A 27,905-nucleotide genomic window follows, 5' to 3' on the forward strand; every position below is an offset into this window, starting at 1 on the left:
CTCTGCTCTCAAAAAACCAGTTATGATTCTGTAGCTATTGCAAGTCAACTAGGGTTTTGTTTACGGGGACCTTTTTAAAGAAGACTTAGTGTAGGTCTACGCTGGCAGCTTCTAGAGCATTTGTTCCCCGACATTTTCCATCATCTTTTAACTTGGGTAACCAAAAAAGATATTAGACAATTCAAAAGCCACAAAAGTGCCTTTCTTTGATGCAGTAAGTCCATTTCTATAAACTTTTTCTAAATAAATAATACAGAATTCTCACACAAATTTAATTATGAGAATGTTTATTGCAGGATTGCTAATAGCCTAAAAATGAGAGAAAAGCATAAACAGCCAGCAATAGGAGCTTATCTACATAATGGGACAATCATCCAATGGATCTGCAGCCTATGGAGGGTGTGAAAAGTGCAGCCTGCCAAGATAATAGGTCATTAGAAGAGAGTTAACACTCTAGAAGAAGCATTCTCAAAGCAGGGGATGGGGAGACAAAGAGATTTGTTTTCTAAACCTCTCAGTTCTGGATGGAAGTAAAAGTATGGAGAACAAGCTATGCCAGAGACTGCTCCTTATTCTATTTTCTCCTTCTTCCTTAGGAAAAGGAAACTGGTTTTATTCTGGCCAATAGACCTGGGTTAAAAAAATAATAATAAGTGAAAATATTTCCCAGGCTTTTTTTCTCTTAGACATTACCATTGAGATGCAAGGAAAAACTAATGGGTGGGAATTCTAGCAATACCAATTAAGAGGAGGACGAGGAGCTGATACAGGCCCCTCTGTCCTTCCTCCCTTCTTCCTTCCTGCTGGCTAGAATTTGGGCATAATAACAGACGTTCTAGCAGTCATCTTGAACCAACAGCCATCTGTACCATAAGCTGAACTGGGAGGGTGACAACTCTTTAATACAGTAGAAATACAGAGGAGCCTGGGTTCCCAATGATAAGAAAATGCAGCATGAGCCCTGGATTACCTACCTCTGGACTTCTTTACATAAGATAAAAATAAATCCTTGTAAACTTAAGCCGGTATTATTTGAATTTATATTATGTGCGCTGAATCTAATTCCAGCAGATTCATCAACTCAATAAAGAAAAGACCAAACGGAAGTAAAAACGTTGTTCAAATAATCACTCAAGACTACTGGTCTTTAATTAGGAAGGTGTTTTCAAGATGTGGGTCATGGGGAAAAACATCATTTAATGAAAAACATCCGTATTGCCTTACCCGACAATGCCTATTAGTTCTTATTTTTCTGCCTCAGAAAAGCCATCTATAATGTCTCTGAATTTAGTTTTCTGAATGTTTGTTGCATTGATGATGTCAGTTGAATCTTATGATTTAAGGATATAGGGGAGGAAAGAATTTCCCTGTACTCTCCTGGGTTGGATAGCTGTGTCTATGAAATAAACTGACAACAGGCAGATTAATAAGAGAGAAGGCATATTCCTTTTCATATTATGTTCATGGGGTGCCACAGGAAAAAAATGAATACTCCTAAAAGAGATGAGATTTGAGAGCTTACATACTGTGTTAACAGGGGATGGGGAGGAGTGATGTAAGCCACTTAGGGTGGAGTAAATGATTTTGGGGAAAGATGAATGGGTTTTTAGAAGAATCGATGGGAGATATAACAGTTTATGAAAAAGTTTTTCCGTAGGTGGTGTTGACTTCCAGTTTCCTCTTTTGTGATAAAAGTCTATCTTTCCTGGTTAATAAAACTCCCAGGGAGAGGATATATGGCAATTGAGTTTCTTTTGGAGGGTCTGTTTTTAGGCAGGTGAGTTCAGAGAAAGCCTCTTTTGCTTTTGCTGTTGAAGTGGCATCAGCTCAAAATAATCAATATATGAAAGCAGCATATTTTGGGGTGGCATGTCCTGAACTCCTTTAAGAATGTTTTATGACAAAGTCTGGTCATTCTTTAAAGCAATACTTGACAGCCAAAGACACACCTGAGCAAAGTTTATTGTCCTGACTAAAAGAGCAAAACAGGGAAAGAGGTTTGCAATGAAATTCAGGCCTTTTAGAGAACTTTCACTCTTTAGTAAGTTACTTGAAGGAGTTTAAATTAATCATTTCTACAGTAAATGAAGTAACTATAGCAGTAGCATTCACAGCTAGCATTTATTGAGCAATAATATGCCTCTTACTGTACTAGGCACTTTATATTCAATATCTTATTCAATCCTCACCACAACTCCAAGAGGTATTCCCATTTTTTTGGATTGGGAAATTGATATTCAGAGAAATTGTCACTTTTCCTAGGTCATAGGGCCGGAAGTAGAATTGTTGAGATTCAAACTCATGTCTGAATAACATAAAACACTGGCAAAGCAAAATGGATTCAGAGAGGTGAGTTTGTGGAAAATGTTATGTTTTGAAGAGTGATTTAGTATATTGTTTTATAGGGGAATAGCCATTCTTGTGGGTGTGAAGTGTTATCTCCCTGATCTTTAGATTTGCATTTCCTCTAATGACTAATGCTAGTGAACATCTTTTCATGCTCTTACTGGTGGTAATTTTTATGTCTTCTCTGAAAAAAATTTGAGGCTTAAATCCCTGTGTGAGGATGAAATGAGATAATCTGCAGAAAGCATGTAGCACAGAGCCTGGTGCATGGTAAACACTTACAAAGTTTAGTTTCCATTATTGTGGCCATGTTTGCTAGTGACTCTCCCTGCCACCCTACCTTGGCTACCCATACAATCGTTGTGCTAAGTTATACCACCTCTGCAATATTCATCTGGGAATATCTTGCTTCCTAAACAGGTCCTTCCTTCCTTCCTTCCAGCTCTGTTGTTAGGTGCTCTCGTTACATCCACCTTATGACTTTGGGATGACCTCCGGTTCCTTGAACTTCCACTGTCTCTATATCTTTCTGACCTTCCTTGGTTTGCCCTCTTCACAACAAGGTTATTTTCCTTCCCTTACTGTGTCCCCAAGTTACCAGCAAAACCTGGCCATGTATTGATTTAAGTATGTGTTTTCTCACTTTATACACCTTGGGTGGCTTTTGTAGTAATCTGCAGCAAAGGTGATGGTGGCTTGTACAAAGCTAGCAGAAGAGGGTCTGTACTAAAAGCAAAGCCTGAACTTCTTAGCAAGACATATGAAGCTCCTATTATCTCCCCACCCTCACCTTTTGCTACTACTACATTTCTTCTAGCACCCCTGTTCCCTCAACTGTGTTTTGCCCAACCTGTCCTTTCCAACTGTTACAGACAGAATGTCTGTGTCCCCCTAAAATGTATATGTTGAATCTCTAACTCCCAATGTGACTGTATTTGAACCTATGACCTCTGTCGAAATAATCAAGGTTAACAAGGGTGGGGCCCTGATTCCATAGGATTAGTGAGCTTACAAGAAGGGACACCACATAACTTGATATTTCTTTCTCTTTGTGCAGAGGCATTGCAGAAAGGCATGAGGATGCAGCGAGATGGTGACATCAGCAACCCAGGAAGACAGCCCCACCATGCTGGCATCCTAATGTTGAACTTCAAACCTACAGGGCTGTGAGGGAATAAATTTCTGTTGTTTGAGCCACACAGTTCGTATTATTTTGTTATGACAGTCCCTAGACTAAAACATGTCCCTTCTTGAGGCTAAGAGGAAAACACCTATAAAATCATAACTATATTTATGCAAGTATATTAGCATTGCAGGAATGCACTAATAATAACAGCACCATTTAATATTTTTTTAAACTTTTAATTAAAAAAAATTTTAGTGGAGACGGGGTCTCACTATGTTGCTAAGGCTGGTCTTTAACACTTGGACACAAGGGATCTACTTACCTAGGCCTTCCGAAGCGCTGGGATTACAGGCGTGAGCCACCACACCTGGCCAACAGCAGCATCTTTATTTGAGAACAACTCATCCATCCTAAGCTTAAGCCAGCAGCCTCTTTTAATATCATCCTAATACAGCCAGTATTGTGTCAGTGTTTCTTCCCCTCATATGACCAATTTATGGTCTTCTGATAGAACAATTCTAGAAATAAGCAGATATGAATATGTGCTTATCTTGACTTTTCTCCTTAATCAGATGGTCATCTGAAAATCATGAAGATTTCAGGTTATATGGGTTGGACTTCCCATCATTTGTAAATTTTCCTTTATATTTTTGTTCTCACTGTTGTGGTCTCTGAGGCATATAATAGGTCAGATTTCTTTAAAAATTATAATAATAAAAACAATAATAAACACATTAGGAAAAGATAATCCTAATATAAGATATTTTTTGAACAGAAGGGATTTTAAGCCTTGTCAAACATATGATTTCTCTAAACCACTGTAAATGTTAACCTCCCCAACTTCTTGGCCTCACTTCTCACAATCCACCAGTAAAGACTGATACTCTACCTCACAAATTGAAGGTGGGGTTCATACTTCAGAGGTGGGCTAGAATTTAATAGTGGCTCACTTTTCAAATTCTGATGTTTAAATTTGGTATATCAGTTGTTGTAAGAAAGTCACCCTTAGGTCAAATATGGCCTGCATATGTGATTTGTTTGATCTGCACAGTGTTTGACAAAAATTGATTTTAATGTCTTTAGGCAGGGCATTCATTCTCTGGTTTTATCTCTGTTTTCATTTTGTCTCTTCCCCTTGGCTCTTTTACATGTTTACATTACCTGCTTGATTCCTAAAGCTATCTGAAATTGCAACCCCTGCTCTGGATTAATGTGATATATTTTGTAAATAAACTTTTTATTGAAATAAAATACATAAATAAAAGTACACAAAGTCATAAGTATATAATTTGGTGAAGGGGAACACACCCACGTAACTATAAGCAAGGTCAAGAAATAGAACATTACTAGCTTTAGAAGCCCTCCTGTCTTTGTATTCCTTTCAAAGCAAATTCTAAGACACAGATAAAGCTACAAGTGATTCCAAGAATCACGGCAAATATATAAATTTTTGATACACATATGTAGCTGCATTGGCTTACATTTACTTTGTGTTTTGTTTTGTTTCATTTTTTTTTTTTTTTTACCATTTTACTTTACTATCCTTTTCCTTTTCATTTTAACCTGCATCATTTTATTTATGGTGTATACCTTTTATAAACAAATTAAAATAGGTAATTTAAAAATCTACTCTGACAATCTTGTTATCTTAATGGGAATATTTAGTCCATTTACAATTAATGCAATTACTGATATATTTGAGGTTAAGTGTACTGGCCTATTTGTCTTACTTGTTCTAATAATTCTAATATTTTTTCTCTCCTGTCTTAACTTTCCTTAGATTGATTATATATATTATGTATATATTATAATTGGCCCTTTGTATCTGTGAGTTCCACATCCTTGGATTCTATCAACTGCAGATTAAAAATATTAAGAAAGTATAAAATAACAATATAATAATAAAATGATACAAATTTTAAGAAAATAGTACAATAATTTTTATATAGAATTTAAATTGCATTAGAAATTATAAATAATTTAGAGATGACAAAGTATACAGGAGGATGTATGTAGGTTTTATGCAAATACTACCCATTTTATATAAGGAACTTAAGCATCCTCAAATTTTTGTATTGGCAGGGGATTCTGGAACCAATCCTCCATGGATACTGGGGAACAACTGTATATATAAACATAAATATTTGCATATTCAAAGACTGCATTTTTGCCTTCTTTAGCTTGCTAGTAATGTCAATTTTCATAATTTGGGATGATTACTTTAGAGATTTTAACACACCTCCTTGACATTAAAATCCAATAGAAATTAGTACTTTTACTACATCCAGGCAATCCAAAGACTTTAATATCTTTAACTACCCAAATCTGTTTATTTTGTTTCATTGTAATCATGTATATTTTTTGTTTTGAATTTTATTATGGAAAAATCTTAAACTTATATAAAAGTAGAGAGAATCGTATAAAAATATAAAGAATCCAATGTACTCACCACCAACCTCCAACAGTTATCAATATCAATTTTGTCACATCTGTACATCTCAACTCACCCCCACCCTCAAATTATTTTGAAGTAAATCCCAGATGTGTTATCAGTTTACCTGTAAACATTTTGGTATGTATCCTTAAAAACTCCTCTTAAGCATAAAATATATCATGAGCTAACATAAATACTTTCATTTCAAATTCAAGATTATGGGGCTTTTACTTAGTCTTATCATTTCATGTGTTTTAATTCTCTTTATATTTGTTTGTTTGCTTGTTAATTCTGTTGTCCTATATGGTGCTTTATGCATTTGTGTTTTGATGTCTTTAAAGAGTTTGGGAAAATTATTGGCCATTATATCTTTAAGTGTTGTTTCTATCCAGTCTGGGCTTTATCTCTTTCTGGGAGTCCTTTTCACTACTTCCATATGCTTTTTATTTTCTTTTTGTATTTTTTATCCTTTCTTTTTTCATGCTTTAATCTAATTATTTTCTTCTGACCTATATTCCAGTTCAATGATTTCTTCTTTGGCTACATTTAATTTGCTGCTAAATTTAACTATTGTATTTTAAGCTTCAGTTGTAATTGTCTGTTCCTAAATGTTTTGTTTTATTCCTTTCTAGTACATTCAATCTTCATTACTTTTAAATTTTAGATTCCAGACATAGGTGTGCAGTTTTTTACACAGGCATATTGTAATACATGTGTGTATTGTAACATATTGTAACTAGTGGAGATTGTGATTCCAGTGTACCCATTACCTAAATAGTGAACACTGTAACCAATAGGTAATTTTTCAACCCTTATGCACCTCCCACCCTTCTCCCTTTTGGAGTTCCTGGTGTCTATTATTTCCATCTTTTTATCTATGTGTGCCCATTGTTTAGCTCCCCCTTATAAAAGAGAACATATGTTATTTTATTTGTTTCTGAGTTATTTTATTTAGTATAATGACTTCCAGCTTTATCTATGTTGCTGTAAAGAGCATGATTTCATTCTTTTTTATAGCTGCATAGTATTCTATGGTGTATATATACCACAGTTTTTTTATCCAATCATGCATTGCTGGAGACTGAACTTGATTCTGACTTTGCTAGTGTGAATAGTCCTGCAATGAACATATGAGTGCAAATGTCTTTTTCATATAGTGATTTCATTTCCTTTGGGTAGATATTCAGTAGTGAGATTGCTTGGTGAAATGGAAGTTCTGTCTTAAGTCTTCTGAGAAATCTCTATTCTGTTTTCTATAGTGGTTGAACTAATTTACATTCCCACCAAAAGTGTGTAAGTCTACCCTTTTCCTCACAGCCTTGCCTGCCAGTGTATATTGTTTCTTGATTTTTTGATAATAGCCATTCCGACTGGTGTAAGATGATATCTCATTGTGGTATTACTTTTAATTTCTCTGATGATTAGTGATATTGAGCGTTTTTTTCATGTGTTTGGTGGCTGCTAGTATTTCTAATTTTGAGAAATGTCTGTTCATGTCTTCTTTTTTTTTTTTTTTTTTTTTTTTTTGAGATAGAGTCTCACTCTTTCGCCCAGGCCAGACTTCAGTGGTGCTGTCTCAGCTCACTGCAAGCTCCACCTCCTGGGTTCACGCTATTCTCCTCCCTCAGCCTCCCAAGTAGCTGGAACTACAGGCGCCCGCCACCGCACCCGGCTAATTTTTTTTTTTTTTTTTAGTATAGATGGGGTTTCACCGTGTTAGCTAGGATGGTCTCAATCTCCTGACCTTGTGATCTGCCCAGCTCGGCCTCCCAAAGTGCTGGGATTACAGGCATGAGCCACCATGCCTGGCCGTGTTCATGTCTTTTGCCCAGTTTTTAATGGGTTTTTTTGTTCTTTCTTGTTGATTTGTCTTAGTTCCTTGTATATTTTGAATATTAGTCATTTGTTGGATATTAGTCATTAGTCATAATCTGCAAATACTTCCTCTCCAGATAGGCTGTCTATTTGTTGATGATTTCTTTTGTTGTACAGAAGCTTTTTAATTTAAATAAGTTCCACTTGCCTACTTTTGTTTCTGTTCCATTTGTTTTGGGGGTCTTTGTTATAAATTCTTTGCCTAGGCTAATGTCCAGTAGAGTTTTTCCCAGGATTTTTTCCTAAGATTTTAAGTTTCAGATCTTACATTTAAGTCTTCAATCTATCTTGAGTTAATGTTTGTATATTGTCATAGGTAGAGTTTCATTCTTGTGCATATGGCTAGCCAATTTTCCCAGCACCATTTATTGAATAAGGTGTCCTTTCCATATTGTTTATTTTTGTCAGCTTTGTTAAAGATCAGTTGGTTGCAGGTATGTGGCATTATAACTGCTTTCTCTATTCTGTTTCATTGATCTATGTGTCTAATTCTGTACCAGTACCATGCTGTTTTAGCTACTATAGCCTTGTAGTATAAAGTCAGGCAATGTGATGCCTCCGGATTTTTTTCTTTTGCTTAGAATTTCTTTGGCTATGCTAGGCCTAGTGGCTCACACCTGTAATCCCAGCACTTTGGGAGACTGAGGCTGGCAGATCACAAGGTCAAGGGATCGAGACCATCCTGGCTAACATGGTGAAACCCATCTGTACTAAAAATACAAAAATTAGCTGGGCATGGTGATGCACACCTGTAGTCACAGCTACTCAGGAGGCTGAAGCAGGAGAATCACTTGAACCCAGGAGGTGTAGGTTGCAGTGAGCCAAGATCATGCCACTGCACTCCAGCCTGGTGACAGAGCAAGATTCCATTTCAAAAAAAAAAAAAAAAAAAGATTTGCTTTGGCTATTCAGGGTCTTTTAAAATTCTACATAAACTTTAATATTGTTTTTCTAATTCTCTGAAAAATGACATTTGTAATATGATATGGATTGTGTTGAATCTGTAGATTGCTTTGGGAAGTATGATCATTTTAATGATATTGAATTTTCCAATCCATGAGCATGGGATGTTTCCCCAGTCATGTGTGTTATCTACAATTTCATCACTTTTTGTAATTCTCCTTGTAGAGATATTTCATCTCCTTGATTTAAAGTGTTCCTAGTTGTTTTTATTTTATTTTATTTTATTTTATTTTGGGGGCTATTGTTAAGAAGATCAAGTTATTGATTTGGTTCTCAGCCTGAAGACTATTGGTGTATAGACATGCTACTGATTTTTATATGTTGATTTTGTATCCTGAAAGTTTACTGAAGATTTTTGTTAAGTCTAGGAGTCTTTTGGAGTCTGTAGAGTGTTTTCTAGGTGTACAATCATGTCATTACTGAACAGAGATAATTTGGTAATTTGACTTTTTTTTTCCAGTGTGAATTCCTTTCATTTCTTTTTCTTGCCTGATTGCTCTGGCTAGGACTTCTAGTGCTATGTTGAGTAGGAGTGGTGAATGTAGACATCCTCACTGTGTTCCAGTTTTTAGGGATAATGCTTTCAATTTTTCCTCATTCAGTATAATGTTGGCTGTAGGTTTGTAATAGATGGCTCTTATTTTGAGGTATGTTTCTTAGATGCCTAATTTGTTGAGGGTTTTTATTATCAAAAGATATTGGATTTTATTGAAACCTTATTGTATTGAGATGATCGCATGGTTTTTGTTTTTAGTTCTGTTAATGTGGTGAATCATGTCAATTGATTTTATTGATTTGCGTATGTTGAGTCATCCTGGCATCCCTGGAATAAAACTCACTTGATTGTGATGTATTATCTTTTTGATGTGCTGTTGGATTTGATTTGCTGGTATCTTGGTGAGGAATTTTACAACTATGTCCATCAGAGTTATTGGCCTGTAGTTTGTTGTTGTTGTTGTTGTGGTGGTGGTGTCCTTGTATGATTTTGGTATCAGGGTGATACTGGTTTTAGAGAAACAGGAATTTTATAGGAATTGCTTCACATTCATGTTTTGGAATAGATTCAGTAAGATTGGTGCCAGCTCTTCTTTGTACATCTGATAAAATTCAGCTGTGAATCTGTCTGGTCTTGAGATTTTTTTGTTGGAAATTTTTTTATTACTGATGTAATTTCATTACTTGCTATTGGTCTATTCAGGATTTCAACTTCTTCCTGGTTCAGTCTTGGGGGGTTGTATGTTTCTGGGATTTATCTATTTCCTCCAGGTTTTCTAGTTTGCGTGCACAGAGGTGTTCATAGTAGTCTCTGATGATATTTTTTTATTTCTATAGTATCAGTTGTGATTTCACTGTATTAGTCCATTCTCACAATGCTATAAAGAAATAACAGAGACTGGGTAATTTATAAAGAAAAGAGGTTTAATTGGCTCTTGGTTCTTCAGGCTGTACAGAAGTATGATGCTGGTATCTGCTTGGCTTCTTGGAAGGCCTCAGGAAACTTACAATATAATGGTAGGCAAAGTGAAGAGGGAGCAGGCACATCACATGGTCAGAGAAGAATCAAGAGAGAGAGCAGGGGGGTGCTACACAATTTTAAATGACCAGATCTCACAAAAACTTACTCGCTCTGATGAGGGCAGTAGGTTGCCCAAGGGGGATGGTCCTAAACCATTAATGAGAAATCTGCCCCCATGATATAATCACCTTCCACGAGGCCCTACCTCAAACACTGGGAATTGTATTTCAACATGAGATTTGGTCTGGGACACACATCCAAACTATATCAATCACCTTTATCATTTCTGATTGTACTTAATTGAATCGTCTCTCCTGTTTCTTGTTTCATCTAACTAGAAGGCTGCCAATTTCATTTACCTTTTCAAAGATTCAATATTTTGTTTTGTTGACTTTTGTATCTTTTTAAATCTCAATCCCATGTCATTGTGCTCTGATATTTGTTATTATATTTGTTTGTTTTTCTGCTAACTTTGTATTTAGCTTGTTCTTGCTTTCCTTGTTCCTTAGAGGTATAATGTTAGGTTGTTAATTTGAGCTCTTTCTATCTTTTAATGTAAGCATTGAATTCGATAAACTTTTCTCTTAGAACTGCTTTTACTGTATCCCAGAGGTTTTGGTATGTTGTATCTCTACTTTCATTCATTTTGAAATTTTTTTTAATTTTTGCCTTAATTTTATTGTTTACCCAAAGGTCATTTAGGAGCAAGTTGTTTAGTTTTCATGTTCTTGTGTGTTTTCGAAGGTGCCTCTTAGTTGGATTTATAATTTTATTCCACAGTGGTTTAAGAAAATATTTGATATGATTTCATTTTTTTGAATTTATTGAGAATTGCTTTATGGCTAAGAATATAGTCAATTTGGGAGAACATTCCATGCACAGATGAGAAGAATGTATATTTTGTAGTTATTAAATGAAATGTTCTGTAAATACCTATTAGGTCCATTTGATCTATATACAGTTTAAGTCCAGAGTTTCCTTCTTTCTTTTTGTTTTGTTTCATTTTGTCTTGTTTTTTTTTAGGAGACAGAGTCTCACTCTTTTGCCCAGGCTGGATTGCAGTGGTGCTTACTGTAACCTCAAACTCCTGTACTCACACAGTCCTTCCAGCTCAGTCTCGCAAGTAGCTTAGACTACAGGCATGCACTACCATGCTTAATTTTTATTTATTTATTCATTTATTTATTTTGTGGGATTGGGTCTCAGTATATTGCCCAAGCTGGTCTTGAACTACTAGCCTCAAATAATCCTACCACTTCAGTCCCCCAAAGCACTGGGATTACAAGAGTCAGGTGCTGTACCCAGACTAAGTCTAGAGATTTTTCATGGATTTCCTGCCTTGATGGTCTGTCTCCTGATGTCAGTGGAGTATTGAAGACCACTATTTTTTTTTTCTATTAATCTTTGTTCTTATGTGTAGTTGTAATTTTTACGAATCTGGGCTCTCCAGTGTTGGTCATGTATACTTTAGGATAGTTCAATCTTCTTATTGTATTGAACCTTTTATTATTATATGATGCCCTTCTTTGTCTTGTTTTTTAATGCTGTTGGTTTGATGTCTCTTTTATCTAATATAAAAATGACTACTCCTGCTTGCTTTCTTTTCCCATTTACATGATATACATTTTCCCACCCCTTTACTTTGAGTCTATAGCTGTCTTTAGTCAGTAAGTGGGTATCTTGTAGGTAGCAGATAGTTGAGTCTCTTTTTAATCCAATTTTCCACTCTATATTTTAAGTGGAATATTTAGGCCATTTACATTCAAGATTAATATTAATATGTGAGGTTGCGTTCCTGTCACAGTGTTGTTACTTCTCTTGGAGTTTCAATTGTGCTGTTGGTTTACAGGATCTGTGAGCTTTGTATTTATGTGTCCTTTTGTGATGATGAGTGTTGTTGTTTTGTTTCCATGTTTAGAACTCCTTTGAGCATATCTTGTAAGTCTGGTCTAGAATTGACAAATTCCCTTAGCATTTATTTGTCTGGTTAAGACTTTATTTCTTCTTCATTTATAAAGCTTAGCGTGACAGGATGTGAAAATCTTGGCTAGCAAAGTTTTTCTTTAAGGAGGCTAAAAATAGGCCCCTGATCTCTTCTGGCATGTAGAGTTTCTTTTGAGAAGTCCACTGTTAGTCTTATGAAATTTCCTTTATAGGTGATTAGACACTTCTCTCTGGGCACTCTTAGGATTTTTTCCTTCATGTTGACTTTGGATAGTCTGGTGACTCTATGTCTTGGTGATGTTATTCTCATGATATGTCTTCCAGGAGTTCTTTGAGCTCCTTGTATCTGGGTTTCTAAATCTCTCCCAAGACCAAAGAAGCTTTCCTGAATTATTTCCTCAAATAGGTTTTCTATACTTTTTCTTTTTCACCCTTTGGAATACCTATAAATTGTAGGTTTGGATGCTTTACATAATCCCATATTTCTCAAAGGCACTGGTCATTTCTTAAAATTCATTTTTCTGTATTTTTTTCTTACTGGTTTAATTCAAAAGATGTCTTTTAGTTCTGAAATTCTTTCTTCCTCTTGTCTAGCCTATTGTTGAAGCTTTCATTTTTATTTTGTTATTCCTTCAATAATTTTTACATTTCCAGTTCTCTTATTTTAGTGATAACTATCTCTTCTTGCATGTCCTGAATTGTTTTTTCTGTTTTCTTTGTGTTGGTTTTCAATTTTCTCTTGGATCTCATTGAGCTTTTTAAAACTCAATGTTTCGAATTCTTTACCCAATATTTCAAAGATTTCATCTTGGTTAGAATCCATTACTGGAGAGTTAGTGTGATCCTTTGGGGGTGTTGTAACACTCTATTTAATTCACACTTTCAGAGTTATTTCTCTGGTTCCTTCTCATCCAGATAAACTATCTTTCTTTATTTTTTTTTAAATTTGCTTTTATTTGGATGTGACTTTTTTCCTCTTCTGAGGAGATATCTTTAGTTTATGTTGTGTAAGGTCATTTGGATTTGGTTCTGGGTGCTTTCAGCGGCAACGAGTCTGTATAAGCATTTCTTGGTAATGGGTAGCTTTTGTATGGTGGCTTTCCCAAATGCTGGTTGTAGTAGCTGTGTACTGAGTATGTGAGCAGGCTCACTGCCTCCTATGAGGCTGGGGTGGTAGAGGTCTTAGGAGGCTTATTACATTTTCCACTGCTGGGCACTTATGTTATCAGATGTCTTTTCATTTCCTTTTTTTTTTTTTTTTTTTTTTTGAGACAGGGTCTAACTTTGTTATGCAGATGGGAGTGCAGTGGCATGATCTTGGCTCACTGCTGCCTTAACTTTCTGGGCACCAATAATTCTCCCACCTCAGCCTCCCTGGCAACTGGGACTACAGGTGTGCACCACCATGCCTGGCTAATGTAAAAAATTTTTTGTAGATACGGGGGTCTCACTATGTTGCCCAGGTTGGTTTCGAACTCCTAAGCTCAAATGATCAGCTGGCCTTAGCCTCCCAAAGTGTTGGGACTACAGGCATAAATCACCAAGCCCTGCCCAATTTCTTTCTTTCTTTCTTTCTGTTTTTTTTGAGACAGAGCTTTGCTCTGTGGCCCAGGCTGGAGTGCAGTGGCTCAGCCTCCGAAACCCACGCTTGCTGGGATTACAAGCTGAGCCACTATGCCCGGCCCTTTTTGTTGTTGTTGTTGTTATTGTTGTTGTTGTTAAGATGGAGTTTCGCTCTTGTTGCCCAGATTGGAGTGCAATGGTACAATATTGGTTCACCTCAGCCTCCGCCTTCCGGGTTCAAGCGATTCTCCTGCCTCAGCCTCCCGAATAGCTGGGATTTACAGGCATGCGTCACCACTCCTGGCTAGTTTTGTATTTTTCGTAGAGACACGGTTTCTCCATGTTGGTCAGGCTGGTCTCAAACTCCTGACCTCAGGGGATCCGTCTGCCTCAGCCTTTCAAAGTGCTGGGATTACAGGCGTGAGCCACCTTGCCAGGCCAGCTAATTCTTTTTTTTTTTTTTTGAGATGGATTCTCGCTCTGTCGCCTAGGCTGGAGTGCAGTGGCGGATCTTAGCTCACTGCAACCTCCGCCTCCCGGGTTCAAGTGATTCTCCTGCTTCAGCCTCCCAAGTAGCTGGTATTACAGGCATGTGCCACCACACCCAGCTAGTTTTTGTATTTTTAGTAGAGACAGGGTTTTACCATGTTCGTTAGGCTGGTCTTGAACTCCTGACCTTGTGATCTGCCTGCCTTGGCATCCCAAAGTGCTGGGATTACAGTCTTGAGCCACCGCACCAGGTCAGCAATTTCTATAAATAGGAATTTAGAGTAACTTACAAAATCACACTAGCCAGAAGGCTTAATTTAGTCTTAGTGAATAGGATTCTCTGTTTTCCAGTTTCTTAGGTTGGATAGCTAAGCATTTTCTCTTTTTTCTTTTTTTTTTGAGATGGAGTCTCGCTTTGTGCCCAGGCTGGAGTGCAGTGGCACGATCTCGGCTCACTGCAAGCTCTGCCTCCCAGGTTCATGCCATTCTCCTGCCTCAGCCTCCCGAGTAGCTGGGACTACAGGCGTCTACCACCACGTTCAGTTAATTTTTTGTATTTTTAGTAGAAACAGGGTTTCACTCTGTTAGCCAGGATGGTCTTCATCTCCTGACCTTGTGATCTGCTGGCCTTGGCCTCCCAAAGTGTTGGGATTACAGGCGTGAGCCACCGCGCCTGGCCCCAGATTTCTTACTGTATTGTGCAGTTCAACCTCCAGGTCAGTAGGTGATGCTTATGCATAAAGTTCAGCTGCAGCTGACTCAAACGGGTATATACTTGATTCTTGTTTACTGGGAGAAGTTCTGTTGACTTGGGCAATGGCTGATCTGTGGAATGCACAGTGGTCTGAGCTCCGTGCTTAGTTCTGGAGTGGGGGCCAAGATGGGTGGGATAGACTAAGCAAGCTCTCCTACAGTTCTCCCAATGGCAGGCAGAAGTATTAGCTCTGAGGCAGGGTCTGGTGGGCAGCTGCCAAGTGCCTGGAGATGTGCCTAGGCGTAGAGTCTGGAAACCTCCACTGTCCCAAGTTCTCTGCACAGGAAGTGGGGGAAGCTTAACTTCCTAATCTAAAAGGGTTGGTTCTTCAAATGCCTGGAAATATGTCTGGGCATCGAGTGAAGACAGCTTTGCTCTACCAAGATCTCTGCAGGGAGGAGCAGGTCAGGCTTCTAATTTAGACAATCGAGTGTGCCAGATGCCTGGAAATATGCCCCGGCAAGGTGGAGAGAAACCACTGCTGCCACAAAGTTTTCCTGGTGAACATAGGGGTAGCTCAAGCTCCTAATCTGGGGGAGCAGGTGCACCTCGAGTTGGGTGATATGTCTGGGGAAAGAGCAGAGAAACTGCAGCCACAACAAGGTCTTTGCATGGGAGGAAGAGGTGGCTCAAACTCCTAGTCCATTAGGGCAGGTGTGTTAAATGGCTGGAATTACATCCAGGTGTGGAGTGGAGGAAGTGCCACTACACCAAGTTCTTTGTGTGGAAAGGGAGTTCTTTGTGTGCTCAAGCTCCAATTTTAAGGGGGCAGGTGCATCAAAAGCCTGGAGATAGGATATTCAACCTTTAATCTTATTTTGTAGTTTCTAAACAGATAAGCAACAGTTATAAATTCTGTACCTTGATAATGCCAATAGATGGATCTCTTCTGCAACTCTTCATAATCTATTTTTCTCCTTGTTTTTCATCAATTCTTGTATTTTTGCATTCCTGGTTGTTTTTTAATCAAGTGCTGAACATTGTGCATGGAAAATTATAGTTAATTTGATATGGGATAATGCTTTCTTCCCCCAAAGAAGATTTATTTTTGCACTAGCAGATGGTTTGTGTGCATGCAGAGGTAGATCATCTGATTTCATTCGGGTTTGGGGTTGTATTTCATTTTTTGATGAGGGCTGATCCACTTTTAGTTTTCTCTTACTTGTAGGTTGTGTCTTTCAGCAGTACCGGTAGAAACCCTGGAATATTTATCAAAGCCACTATGCTTTGGCAGATTAATTTTTGCCCCATCAGTCCAATGAAACTGCCGAAAGCTCTACTCAGGTTTTCAGCCCATTTCTGCTTTTAAATCAGCTAATACTTTAAGGGGATAGTGGTGTCAAATAATGTATTTATCTCACAAAATTTTCTGCTCTGTGAAATCTTGGCCCCTCAAGTCTTAGTTGTCTTTGGCAGCTATATGATACCTTCTAACGAATGTTTAGATTTTGTCCAGCTTTTCTAATTATTGTAGGTAGGAGTATTGGCCTAAAACCAGTTCGAAGTTTTTGCAAGCACAGCACATAATATATGGTATGGTTTGACTCTGTGTCCCCACCCAAAACTCACCTTGAATTGTAATAACCCCCATGTGTCAAGGGCAGGACCAGGAGAAGGTAATTGGATCATGAGGGCAGTTTCCCTATGCTGTTGTTGTGATAATGAGTGAGTCTCACAAGATCTGATGGTTTTATAAGCATCTGGCGTTCCCCCTGCTCGCACTCACTCCACCTTGCTGCCTTGTGAAGAAGGTACTTGCTTCTCCTTTGCCTTCTGCCATGATTGTATTAATAACTTTCCTCAGGTCTCCCTAGCAATGCAGAACTCTGAGTCAACTAAACCTCTTTCCTTTATAAATTACCCAGTCTTGGGTATTTCTTCATAGCAGTGTGAGAACAGATTAATACAATATACTATTGAGTTATCACTGTATATCTTACAGTTTTATACAATTCAGAATAATTTATTTTTAGCCATGACATATGTAACTATAAATATGAATGTGTATTTTTCTTTGTCTGTTTATCATTGTAACTAGTTCCAGGGTTCTTTTTTAGGGAGCAACTTCCTTTGTTTAAAAAAATAAAATAAAAAAGCCTCATACTTGCTTTTTGGCCTGATACTTGGTTTTTGGAAGTTGAGGGGTCTCTGAGATCATGGTTTGGTAGCGGTAAGAACAAAGCAAAACAAAAAATAGAGGAAAGTATTAAAATTTCTTGGCACAAGATACTAGACATTTAGAAGAGAGAGTAGAATAGTGAGGCTGAAGCAAAGTAAAACTGAGACATTTCTTTATTTTTTTTGAGACAGAGTCTCACTCTGTCGCCCAGGCTGAGGTGCAGTGGCATGATCAAACTGAAACATTTCTGATGGCAGCTGAATGTTCTGAGAAAATGAAATATTTGCTCTTAAGGTATTTACTTTTCTATGATGCAATATCCTTATATTGCCTGAAATATTCAGAAAAGTCCTTTAAACATAGAAAGTCATAATTTGTGAATGATTTTAAAGAAAATAAAGGAAAGGAGGGTGGTGCCTTGTTAGGGACAGCATGAAACAACCACAAAAAAAGAGGAGCTCAGAAAGATGAGATACTGGTGAGACAGAGCAAGAATTTAGTGGAAGGAGAAAGCAAGAAGCAGAAGAGAGAAGTAAAAATATAAATTCCACAGAATTTGAAGAAATCTTAAAGGAGGATATTGACATATGATGGGGGACTCAAACCACATTTTTGTATATGTCTCAAAGCACAGGGTCCCTCAGTTGATTCCTGGGTAACTTTTAGACTCAGGTATGTATGCTCACCTCCTTTACCAAAGGATCTGTGATCATGGTGAAAGTGTATGAAGGAAATTTCAATAACACAAAAATTTAATCTCAGACTATTGAGCTTCAATCTTAGACCTTTGGCAGTGTTTTTCACCTCAGAAATTCTTCATTTAAAATGCTTCTGACCTGACAGAGTTTTTCTAGAAACAATTAACAAATAAAAACCGTCCAGGAGATGTATACGAAATTAAGCCCAGATTAATACAACGACTGTGAATTAGAATAGAACATACAACTTTTCTCTTTGATAATATGTAGTGAATTTTCAATTATTATATGTTTATTGTTTATGAAAAAACTTTAAATTTCAAGCTGATATTCTTGCCACCTCTAAATCCTTTCATTCTAAAAGAGTACGTAGTTCCATACAACATGCATTACCACACTGTAATGAAAGAAATATAATGAAAATAAGTTGTGGCATCCTCATCCAGGGATATTTGCCTCTAAGCATTTGCTGGATGATCCTAATTACCTCTACTTCTGCAATCATAGGAGTGAAAAATTAGAATTCCTGTTGGTAGGAAAGATTGAAGAAACTTTCCCCCATCCCAGGTTCCATCTTCAGAACTCTTGCTCCTTTTACCTTCTCTATATTTTTCAGTGGTGCCTTGGATGTTTACCCTGACCACTGCAGCCTAGCTCAAGCAGATGGGCTTGTTATAATTTGTTAGAAAGAAAAAGGGGTATTTCAGGTTACCAACAATGTATGGCTAAGGTTCTCTTGTAAGTTACAGTGTCATATATTTTTGGCTCAAGACTAAATTCCAAAGAGCTCCACTACCATTATTACAGCTGAGATAACAGTACAGGTTGAAATATACCAAACAGCCCTTTCTGAAAGTCATTTACCATCACTCCTTGTAAGCATTTAATATTTACATTTTCCTTTTTGCATTTTTTTTCTATAGTCTGATCCAAATTAAGCTAATATAATAGCCGTCTTGCTCCCAGAGCTCAGGACGCCAAGCATGGCTTTTGCTGGACCTTCTGTGAATCCCATTTTCTCACTTTCTTCTCTGGCCTGTAGAACAAGACTCTTTCCCTGGTTGTGTTTTTCTTTTCCTTTTGAACATGAGTTCTACTCATGTCTGTGGGGCTCTTACTTTCACAGATCATTTTCTTCTTTGAGAATATTGCACCATTCCTCTACTAGGTGAGCTGTGCTCACTCTTCTACTGAACAGTCATTTCCAAAGTCTACACTTAAGCATCCCGATCCTTGAGATTATACTACTTCATTATACTACCCCCAGTAGTGCTGTTGCACATCATTTGCATTTCAAAAGCAATGTCCACAGGCTTTAATCTGCAAAGTACTCAAGACTTAACATTAATAATTGAATAGAGATAGTGCTGGTACATTTTCTGGGATGTATTCCTTAAGCTCATAATGCAGGATGATATGGTAATATCACCTTAGTAAACTATGGAGGCTATTGTGTATAAAAACAGGGAAACCCTACAGAACCATTTGGTGGCACTGATAATGGTATTTCCATTAGTGTAGTGAGTTACTTTTATAATGAAATCTTAGAGGCATTCATGTGTGTTAAGTATGCCTGAGGAAATATTCAAACATGGGTTTTATATTGTTTCAGAAATTATTCCCAAATTTACCGATGTGTTACTTTTTTTTTTTTTTTTGGATAAAATTCATTAAAAGCAGGAAGCCATAGAGAATTCACATACAGCTTCCTCCTCTCACTTGCATAGTGACCTACCTGTGATGGCCAGCTGAGTCACAAAGAAGGTCATTCTTGACTTCCTCTTTCTCCTCCATGTGGAAAAAAGCACAACGGAGTTTCCAACAATGGTAAAAACAAAGAGGACCCACAGAGTTATCAATTGCTCAGTCTGCAAGAAACAGAGAAAAATAAGACCAGTGTACCAGTGAGAACCGGGGTTCCTTACAGAATGCATGGCCCAGGCTTTGGTGCTGGATTTCTTCCTCCTGGCCCCATATCCCTACCTTTGGAAGCTCTGCTCTCAGGAAAACAATGACAAAATGGTCTTCATTTAGGCCAGCTGCAGAGTAGATTAATACACCTTTTAAAAATCTTTTGGAAATATATGTCAAGAGACAAAAAGTTTGTACTCTTTGGTCAAGTAATTGTAACACTATGTGAAAAGTAGGTCAAGATGTGAAAAAGAACACCACTGTCACAAAGATGTCCATATTTATTGTAAAAAGAAATTAGAAATTGTTTAAAGATAATAGGGTAGCTAAGTAAATAAAGCACTTCAATTTAGTGAACTATTACAGCATAGCTATTAACAAGGACAACCACGAAGACCATGTAGCAATATTAAAAATACCTATAATATAATGGTAAGTGGGAAAACATGATAAAATCATGTACTGGGTATGATTACAACTCTGTAAAATTATATACATAGCAAAAAGGCTGAAGTACAGTAAAATGTTAAAAGCAGTCATATTAGGATAGTATAATTATGGGTTATCTTTTGTTCATTTGACAGAATTTTATAAGACAGTAATATTAAAGTTCTACTGAAGAATATTTCTGTGGTTTGAATGTGTCCTCCAAGGTTCCTATTGTTGAAACTTAATCCCCAAAGCAGTGGAGTTAAGGTAGAACCTTTAAGAAGTGACTAGGTCTTGAAGGCTCTGCCCTCATGAATGGATTAATGTCGTTATTGTGGGAGTGGGTTAGTTGTTGCAGGAGTGCGTTACTGATAAAGGAATGAGCTCAGTTCTCTTCCCTTGTCCCTCTCTCACCCTCTTGCTTTCTGCCATGGAATGATGCAGCAAGAAAGCCCTCACCAGATACCAGCACCTTCCCAGACCCTCACACTATAGAAATAAATTACTTTTCTTTATAAATTACTCAGTCTTTGATACTCTGTTATAGCAGCATAAAACAGATTAAGATAAATGATTAATTAGTAAAAAGAAAAAAAGCAGGAATGCTATTAATCTAACAGTCCTTCTAAGAAATTTGTTTTGTTTTGTTTTGTTTCATTTTTTTGAGACAGGGTCTTGCTCTGCCACCCAGGCTGGAGTGCAGTGGAATGATCTCAGCTCACTGCAAGCTCTGCCTCCCGGGTTCATGCCATTCTCCTGCCTCAGCCTCCCAAGTAACTGGGACTACAGGCACCCACCACCACGCCCGGCTAATACTTTTTGATTTTTTAGTAGAGACGGGGTTTCACCATGTTAGCCAGGATGGTCTCTTTTCCTCCTGACCTAGTGATTCACCCGCCTCAGCCTCCCAAAAAGTTCTGGGATTATAGGCATGAGCCACCATGCCTGGCCTTCTAAGAAATTTTTTATGAGCATCTTCATGAGTCCTGTACTTTATCAATCTGATATTTAGGCTCTCCATCCTGGATTTACAGATCAGTTTCTGAGATCCTAGGTGGAGGTCAGGGCCTTGGAACTGCAGAACTGTGGAAATGAGGATAGGCATTGTGGTGATGTGAGGGGAGGATGAGGGCTGCACAACTAGAGTGGGAGGATGACAGGGTTGGAGAGCTCTGCAGATATATCATGTCCAGCATACGTATGTCACATCCCACTTGGAGGGCACCATCTTTGCTCAGCTTCAAGCCACACACTTTTTCTCTGGTTCTTTGATGACTAGAGGGGTCATATCCTGGATAACTCATTTCTCTAGCAGTCTTTAAATGGGCGATAAAGCATCAGGAATGAAAACTAATTATTATGCAAAGTACTGTACTGAGTGGAGGGGGCCAATTTTTGTAAGAGAATTCTCCCCACTGAGATAGATGGACAACAGTGCTGTCAGTAGCAGATACAACAGGAGAGGCCTTTGATGTCCTAGACTCACACTTCCCATTCAGGTGATGTGTCAGCAGTGGGACATAAACAAGTGAATTGAATTTGGAGGACCTCTCTTTTAAAAAACAATGGAACAACTTGCAGACTAACATAAGCAGCCAGGTGGCTTGGAAGTCTCCATCATAAGGTCTCACTGACACCATGGTGCTGACAGATGAAACAGTTGAGGGACAGGGTTGGGGATAATGTGTCTGTGTTCCTCAAATTGTTCTAATATAATATTCTATCAGGGAGGATGATGGTGCCCTGGGGGTGTCTAGGTTCAGGAAAGAGCCCATCAGGCAGGTGGCCTGGCAGGTAAAGTATGACAGAAGGCCATCAAATACTTTTGGTCTCTAGAATGAGCTTTGGTGTGAATGGCCCAGGGCAGCGCTGTGACACAGGTTTTGGGCCAGCCCTCCTGTGCCAAGCTCTTAGTTCTCTTTCTTCCCTATTCCTTGTTAACATTCTGAGTCTTCTAGGGAAGCGCCTCAGTTTTCCAGAAGCTTTCCCACCTGTGTAGCATGAGCTTGGCTATGAGCAGCTGTACATGGCGGAGGCCTTTGGAAAGTGCTTCTCAAAGTGTGGTCCATGGCTAGGGTAATTATGAAACCTGGTTTGCCTAGGACAGTCCTAGTTGTCAACTGCTGTCCCAAGATAATTATTTAAATTTCCCTTTCTCTCTCAAAAAGTGTCTTTGGTTGGATAGTCAATTATATAATCATCCTATCCATGGTTCCCAGTGGGTGGGCTCCAAATATCATAGCCTAGTCTGTATCAATCCCTAAAGATGAATTACTCTCTCTCTCTCAGCTTTGAAAGATTTAGGGGATTTAGAGGTTTGGGTTAGTTCAAGATATAATATGGGTTCCCTGGAGACCTTTCAAGAACTGTGCTCATTGAATATGGCACTTCGGCCCTAGAGTTGAAGGAGTTCACAGCTCTAGTGGGTCACCTACGTCTACTTTCACAGCCCCATGCTGGAGGCTGGGATGGCCTCCTCTTTCTGGCTAAGGCCGCCATACATGTCTTTGGCACTGCCAGGAGGCCGAGAAAGTGTTACAGCACACTGGCTGGCTGGAAAAGAGGTGCTATCTCTTCCGCTGCTGCTGTTCTCCATGTGGGAGAAGAAACTGAATCCACAAGGCACTGCATACCTCTACTTAGTTTGTAGTTGCTTGATTTTTACTGTATGAGACTTCCCTGCATTTCTCTTCTCTCTCTCTCTCTTCCCCATCATATTCTGCTTTCCATTGTTTACAGTGAAGTTTATAAGAATTTCTTTTCTGTTGTTTTTTTGAGACGGAGCCTAGTTCTGTCCCCCAGGCTGGAGTACAGTGGTGCCATCTTGGCTCACTGCAAGCTCCGCCTCCTGGGTTCACGCCATTCTCCTACGGCAGCCTCCCGAGTAACTGGGATTATAGGCGCCCACCACCATGCCCAGCTAATTTTTTGTATTTTTAGTAGAGACGGGGTTTCACTGTGTTAGCCAGGATGGTCTTCATCTCCTGACCTCATGATCTGCCCGCCTCGGCCTCCCAAAGTGCTGGGATTACAGGTGTGAGCCACCTCGCCCAGCCACTGTGTCCCTTTTCTTAATGCAATGTCCTTTCAAGCTCTGCTGAGAATACAAATAAGAAATTTTCCAAGCTTTACTCCCGTTTCTTGTAGGGAATCCGTTTCGTAAAGAGAAGCATGTTGATGCCTTAAAGCAATTTCTTCTTTAAAAATTGCAATTAGCTGGTCGTGGTGGCACGTGCCTGTAGTCCCAGCTATTCGGGAGGCTGAGGCAGGAGAATCACTTGAACCTAGGAGGTGGAGGTTGCAGTGAGCTGAGATGGTGCCACTGCACTCCAGTCTGGAGACAGAGTGAGACTCTGTCAAAAACAAAACAAAACAAAACAAAACAAAACAAAAAAAAAAAAAAAAAAGAATTGAAAAGAATTGAAAAGCCTAGATGGTGCAAGGGGATGGTTTATTTCTGCACTTGTCCAGTACTGTATTGTATTGGTCTCTGTTGAACTCCTTCATTCTTGAATGGAGAAAGAAGAAGGAAGAGAAAAGGTAAAGCACTTATGATGTTTCTTTGCCAGATCAGAAAGCCAGGTCTCCATGGTGGGAGAGGTGAGAACAATGTCTGGAAGCAGCCAAAGAAGGAGGCACGGGTGGGATGTGAGGAAGATAGTAGATACAGGAATGTTTTCCTTACTGAGGCTCTGTCTTCACTGGCACCATCCATAGCCTCGCCCAAGTTTTACTTAGCCAGTCGTCCACACTCCTTTAGCTGGGAGAAGGCACTGACCACAATCCTCTTCTGTGAGGTCTGCAGCATTTAGTGAACCTCCCACAGAAATTTGCTCACTGGAGGTGGCCCCAGCCTCAGTGGATGGACTCTGAGTAGTGGAATGCCCTGGAGCTGATCTCTTCTCTGCTGACCCCCTAGGAAGGCCTTTACTTCCTGTCAGAGAGCAGAGGAGTCTGTCGACCCCTCCCTCAGAATGTCTTACCTACTCTACACGTTGTGGACATTCCTCCAGTTTTCCAGCAGGTGGAAGGGAATAGGGACCTTCCCTCTTTTCTACTTCTTATATGGAAGCCTTTTCAACTGAAATTACTTTCTGATAGCCTATTGGATGAGAATTGGAAAGAGGAAGAGAATAAGTGAACTCAGGGTAGTTTTGCATTGGAAGTCAACATTACATTTTCAGACTATATCTCTCTTTCATGTTTTCCTTTCCTCGTGTAAGTACAGGCAGGCCTTACTTACATAAGTTTCCAGAAAAATACATGCTGAAATAAGTAAATGGTCTGCTTTTCACATACAGAGTTGGCATTTATGACCCTGGCAGCAAAGTTCACATTTCCAGAAATGAAGTTTCTGTCTAATGGAAGAAACTTCTGGTCCCCAGTGGGCAGTAAATGACTGCTTTCTTCATCTTTGTAGAGTGCAATCCAAGCCAAGGGATCCAGTCTTTTCAAAGTAGTCCCGGGGCTCAGATCTGTATTGTTGAAAGTTCAGAGTGACAAGCACTACATATCAAATCACCCTGGTTTGATGTATCAGTGAATTGGAAATCATTCCCCGGGACTGGTGAGTCAGTGATTGCTTGGACTGGGTTTTTGTTCTTGGGCTGTGCTTTGGGATGGTAAGTCCAAGGAGCTCTGTAAACAAGTTGGGGTCTATTTTCCTTTGATTGGCTGATGTCTCTAGGGCAGGCTGAGCAAATCCTATAAGTGAAACCCTCCCCACCTCCACATCTTTTGGAATTTTCTATTGGCAGATAATCTCCCCTTACTTCATAGGCTTCAGGACACTTCTAGATGTAGGAAGCCTCCCCGGCCAAATGCTTCTGGGGTCTTCCTAAGAGCCATGTTGATTTATCTGTTTATTAATTCATCTAACATCTATTAATTGCCTACTCTATGCCAGACATAGTGTAAGGTGTTGGTGCTACAAGAGAATAAAATAGGTTGAGTGTATAAGTTATACTCAGTCAAGTTTAAATCCTGTTTCACTGACTAGTACAAGGGTCATTAAGTATGAAAATACTCAACTGCTTGCTCCTTTATTCACAGCCATATTACGCGTGCATGTCCCCCTCCCCACCCACAGGCACACAGAGACACACACAAATCCCAGGATAATCTGGAGAGTCACGGTAATGGGGATTGAGGAAACAATTTCAGAGGAATGAGAATATCACAACCAGGTGAGCCTCGTGGGAGAAAAGTTGATAGGCTTTGAAACCAACCTGACCTGGACTCGGTCTCTGCTACTTGTTGGATGTGTGATAGGTTGTAAGTGATAACCTCTCTGACCTTCTTATTTATAAAATAAGGATGAAGACGAAACCTATCTCAGAATAGTTGTGATGGGTGGATAAGATGATGAAGATTGGGGTTTTTAGCTCAGTGCCTGCTACATAGTAGATATGCAATAAAAAATTGGTTTATCTCCTCCCTGAGGTTTGTGGACTACATACGTACATTTGAGGGGTGATAACTCACTACCTTTTCAGAGTGATGCTTGAATTCACCGTGTTCATCCTATTTTTGGTACTAGTCTATTGGAATTTCACTAAGCCTAAGAAGCATTCTCCCTACCCACCCCCCACCACAGTGTACTGATGGTGTCCCAACACCATCCCCAAACTATTGCAGAATATAGTTGGGCGTAAAATGCCCCCTAGTGGTGATGTGAGGCAAAATTCCAGCCAGATGGTCAAATACTGAGTGGAAATAAGAAATGTATTTAAAATGTTTCAGTAACTAAAGATTGGCCTGTTCTCAGCTCAATTACATGGTTGCTGGTACATGACTGATTGGCTTTTAACCTCAAGTTAATCAGGCTACACAGTGACATCAGTTCTCTACAGACCTGGATAATTGCAAATTGGGATTTAGAAAGATGAATTGCAGGGTTCCTTTGATGATGGTGATGCTTCCACAGGGCTGATAGCTGGGATGTGGCTCCATGAGCCATGCTTCCAGAGCCAAAAGGATGTCCATGCTGGCGGGCACTAAGCCTGGTTCACAACTCCACCCCTGGCATCTATCTGGCCCATAGAAGGTGCTTAATAAATATCTGTTGGATGGAAACATGGTTGATGACAAGTGCAGGGCTACTTACAAGAATCACAGAAAAGGTCATTTGAAATGGGAATTATCTCAGGAAATATAGGACATTAGTTACTCTAGTCGATTCTGGATCTGTCAGGCTAGTCTGGATTTATCCAGATCCAAGGAATAATGATCTCCTTTTTCAGTTAGATGCTGAAAACTGGAAGACAAAAAGCCTAAGTATCTTTAACAATAGTAGGGTGAAAGGGAATGAAATAATTTGAGTGAATCACATTAATCCAGTACATGGCTTACTGAGTTTGTAATGTATGTAGTAGGTGCACAGTACATGTTTTTGATTGATTGTCATGTGCCAAGGATCATTTGATAAGCCTTACATATTGCTCACTTAACCATCACAACTTGACCAACGAGTTATCACTGTCCTCAATCTTTTGGCAAGGGAATGAGGTTCAGAGAAGTTACTTACCTGGGTTACTGGCTCATTGGGTGATGCAGCTGGGATTTGAATGTAGCTTTGCTTAATTGGAAAGACCATGCCCTGCTTACTCTAGTAGTTTTCTGCCCCGATTTTGGCTCGAGGATAGTGAAGTTGCCTCATTTACTTTCAATTTTCAAGGGAGAGACAATTCTTCATTTTCTTTCTGAGCCAAAACTTGCCTGAAGCTGAGTTTCCGGGGCTGGGTTGGATTCATGACTGTCTCCCCCAGGACAGAGCGTAAGGTCCATTCCTCGGAGGAATGGAGGGACTCTATGGCAACATGTGGTGCCCACACAACAGTAGTGATAAATGTCACACAAGATGTAGCCACATCAGCTGTCCTGGGAGTCACAAAGCTTTCCGTGCCCCTCATGTTTTCAGGGTTTGTTTTAGGAAGGTTGTTATGTATGTGATGTTGAAGATGAATATCTCCAACACAGGAAGGAGCAAATATTTGCTATTTTCCAAGATAGGAAAGAAAGTATCAGAAAAAAGGTTTCAATGATTTGGTGTCACTTCTCAGTGAGAAGACAATGAAATTCTACTTCTCTGTCACTGAGACTTGTGTGGCTTCCGTCATTCACAGCAGCAGGCTCTGAGGCCTACTCAAAGCCTCATTAATTTGCTTAGGTGAGTTGACAATATCAAGTGCAAAGATAGAAAATCTCTAATTTTATTAGGGATCAGTCACAGTGTAACACAGAGACATACATGGGCACCTGATTTTAAGTGAAACAGGCAGGAGCAGATAGCAAAGTTCTGTGTTCCTGAAGCTGCTTAATTAGACTTGGAGAATAAGACACAATGTGAGGGTGTGGTGACCCCGGGCAGTAACTGGACAGTTGGTAATCTGTCATTCAGGAGGTCATCCCAACTTCTTCCCACATCTCACCCCACCTGCTGCTACAGAAACAATGACAGGTGGTCAATAACCAGTCAAGGTCAACAAGGAGGCCTGAAGGTAGGACTGAGTTAGTTCAGGAGGGCCTGCCATTTTTCTCCCTGACAGCCATCTCCTTCTGATGATGCCTCTTTTTAAAATCTGTCTCTCCTCCCCTCCCCTGCCACCAACCCCTGAGCAACCCAGCTGGGAGGCATGCTTGCAAATACAGTTGAATTATGGTCATCACGACCTCCTGTTGGCATTCACATTTTCTAACTGTTTTACCATGAACTATGGGGATTCTGTCCCGGATTACC

The 27,905-nt window shown here is 39.2% G+C and overlaps 1 protein-coding gene across 1 annotated transcript in view; it reads right to left on the bottom strand.

The window, feature by feature from the left end:
• Positions 1-27,905, bottom strand: part of NPSR1 (neuropeptide S receptor 1) — a 234,422-nt gene that overhangs the window by 191,449 nt on the left and 15,068 nt on the right. The window contains exon 2 of the mRNA XM_073008644.1: positions 19,563-19,695. Coding sequence (XP_072864745.1) covers positions 19,563-19,695 — 133 coding nt within the window. The remainder of the gene's footprint in view (positions 1-19,562; positions 19,696-27,905) is intronic.

This window comes from Chlorocebus sabaeus, chromosome 21 (genome assembly GCF_047675955.1).
Source record: "Chlorocebus sabaeus isolate Y175 chromosome 21, mChlSab1.0.hap1, whole genome shotgun sequence".
NCBI classification, from domain to species: Eukaryota; Metazoa; Chordata; class Mammalia; order Primates; family Cercopithecidae; genus Chlorocebus; species Chlorocebus sabaeus.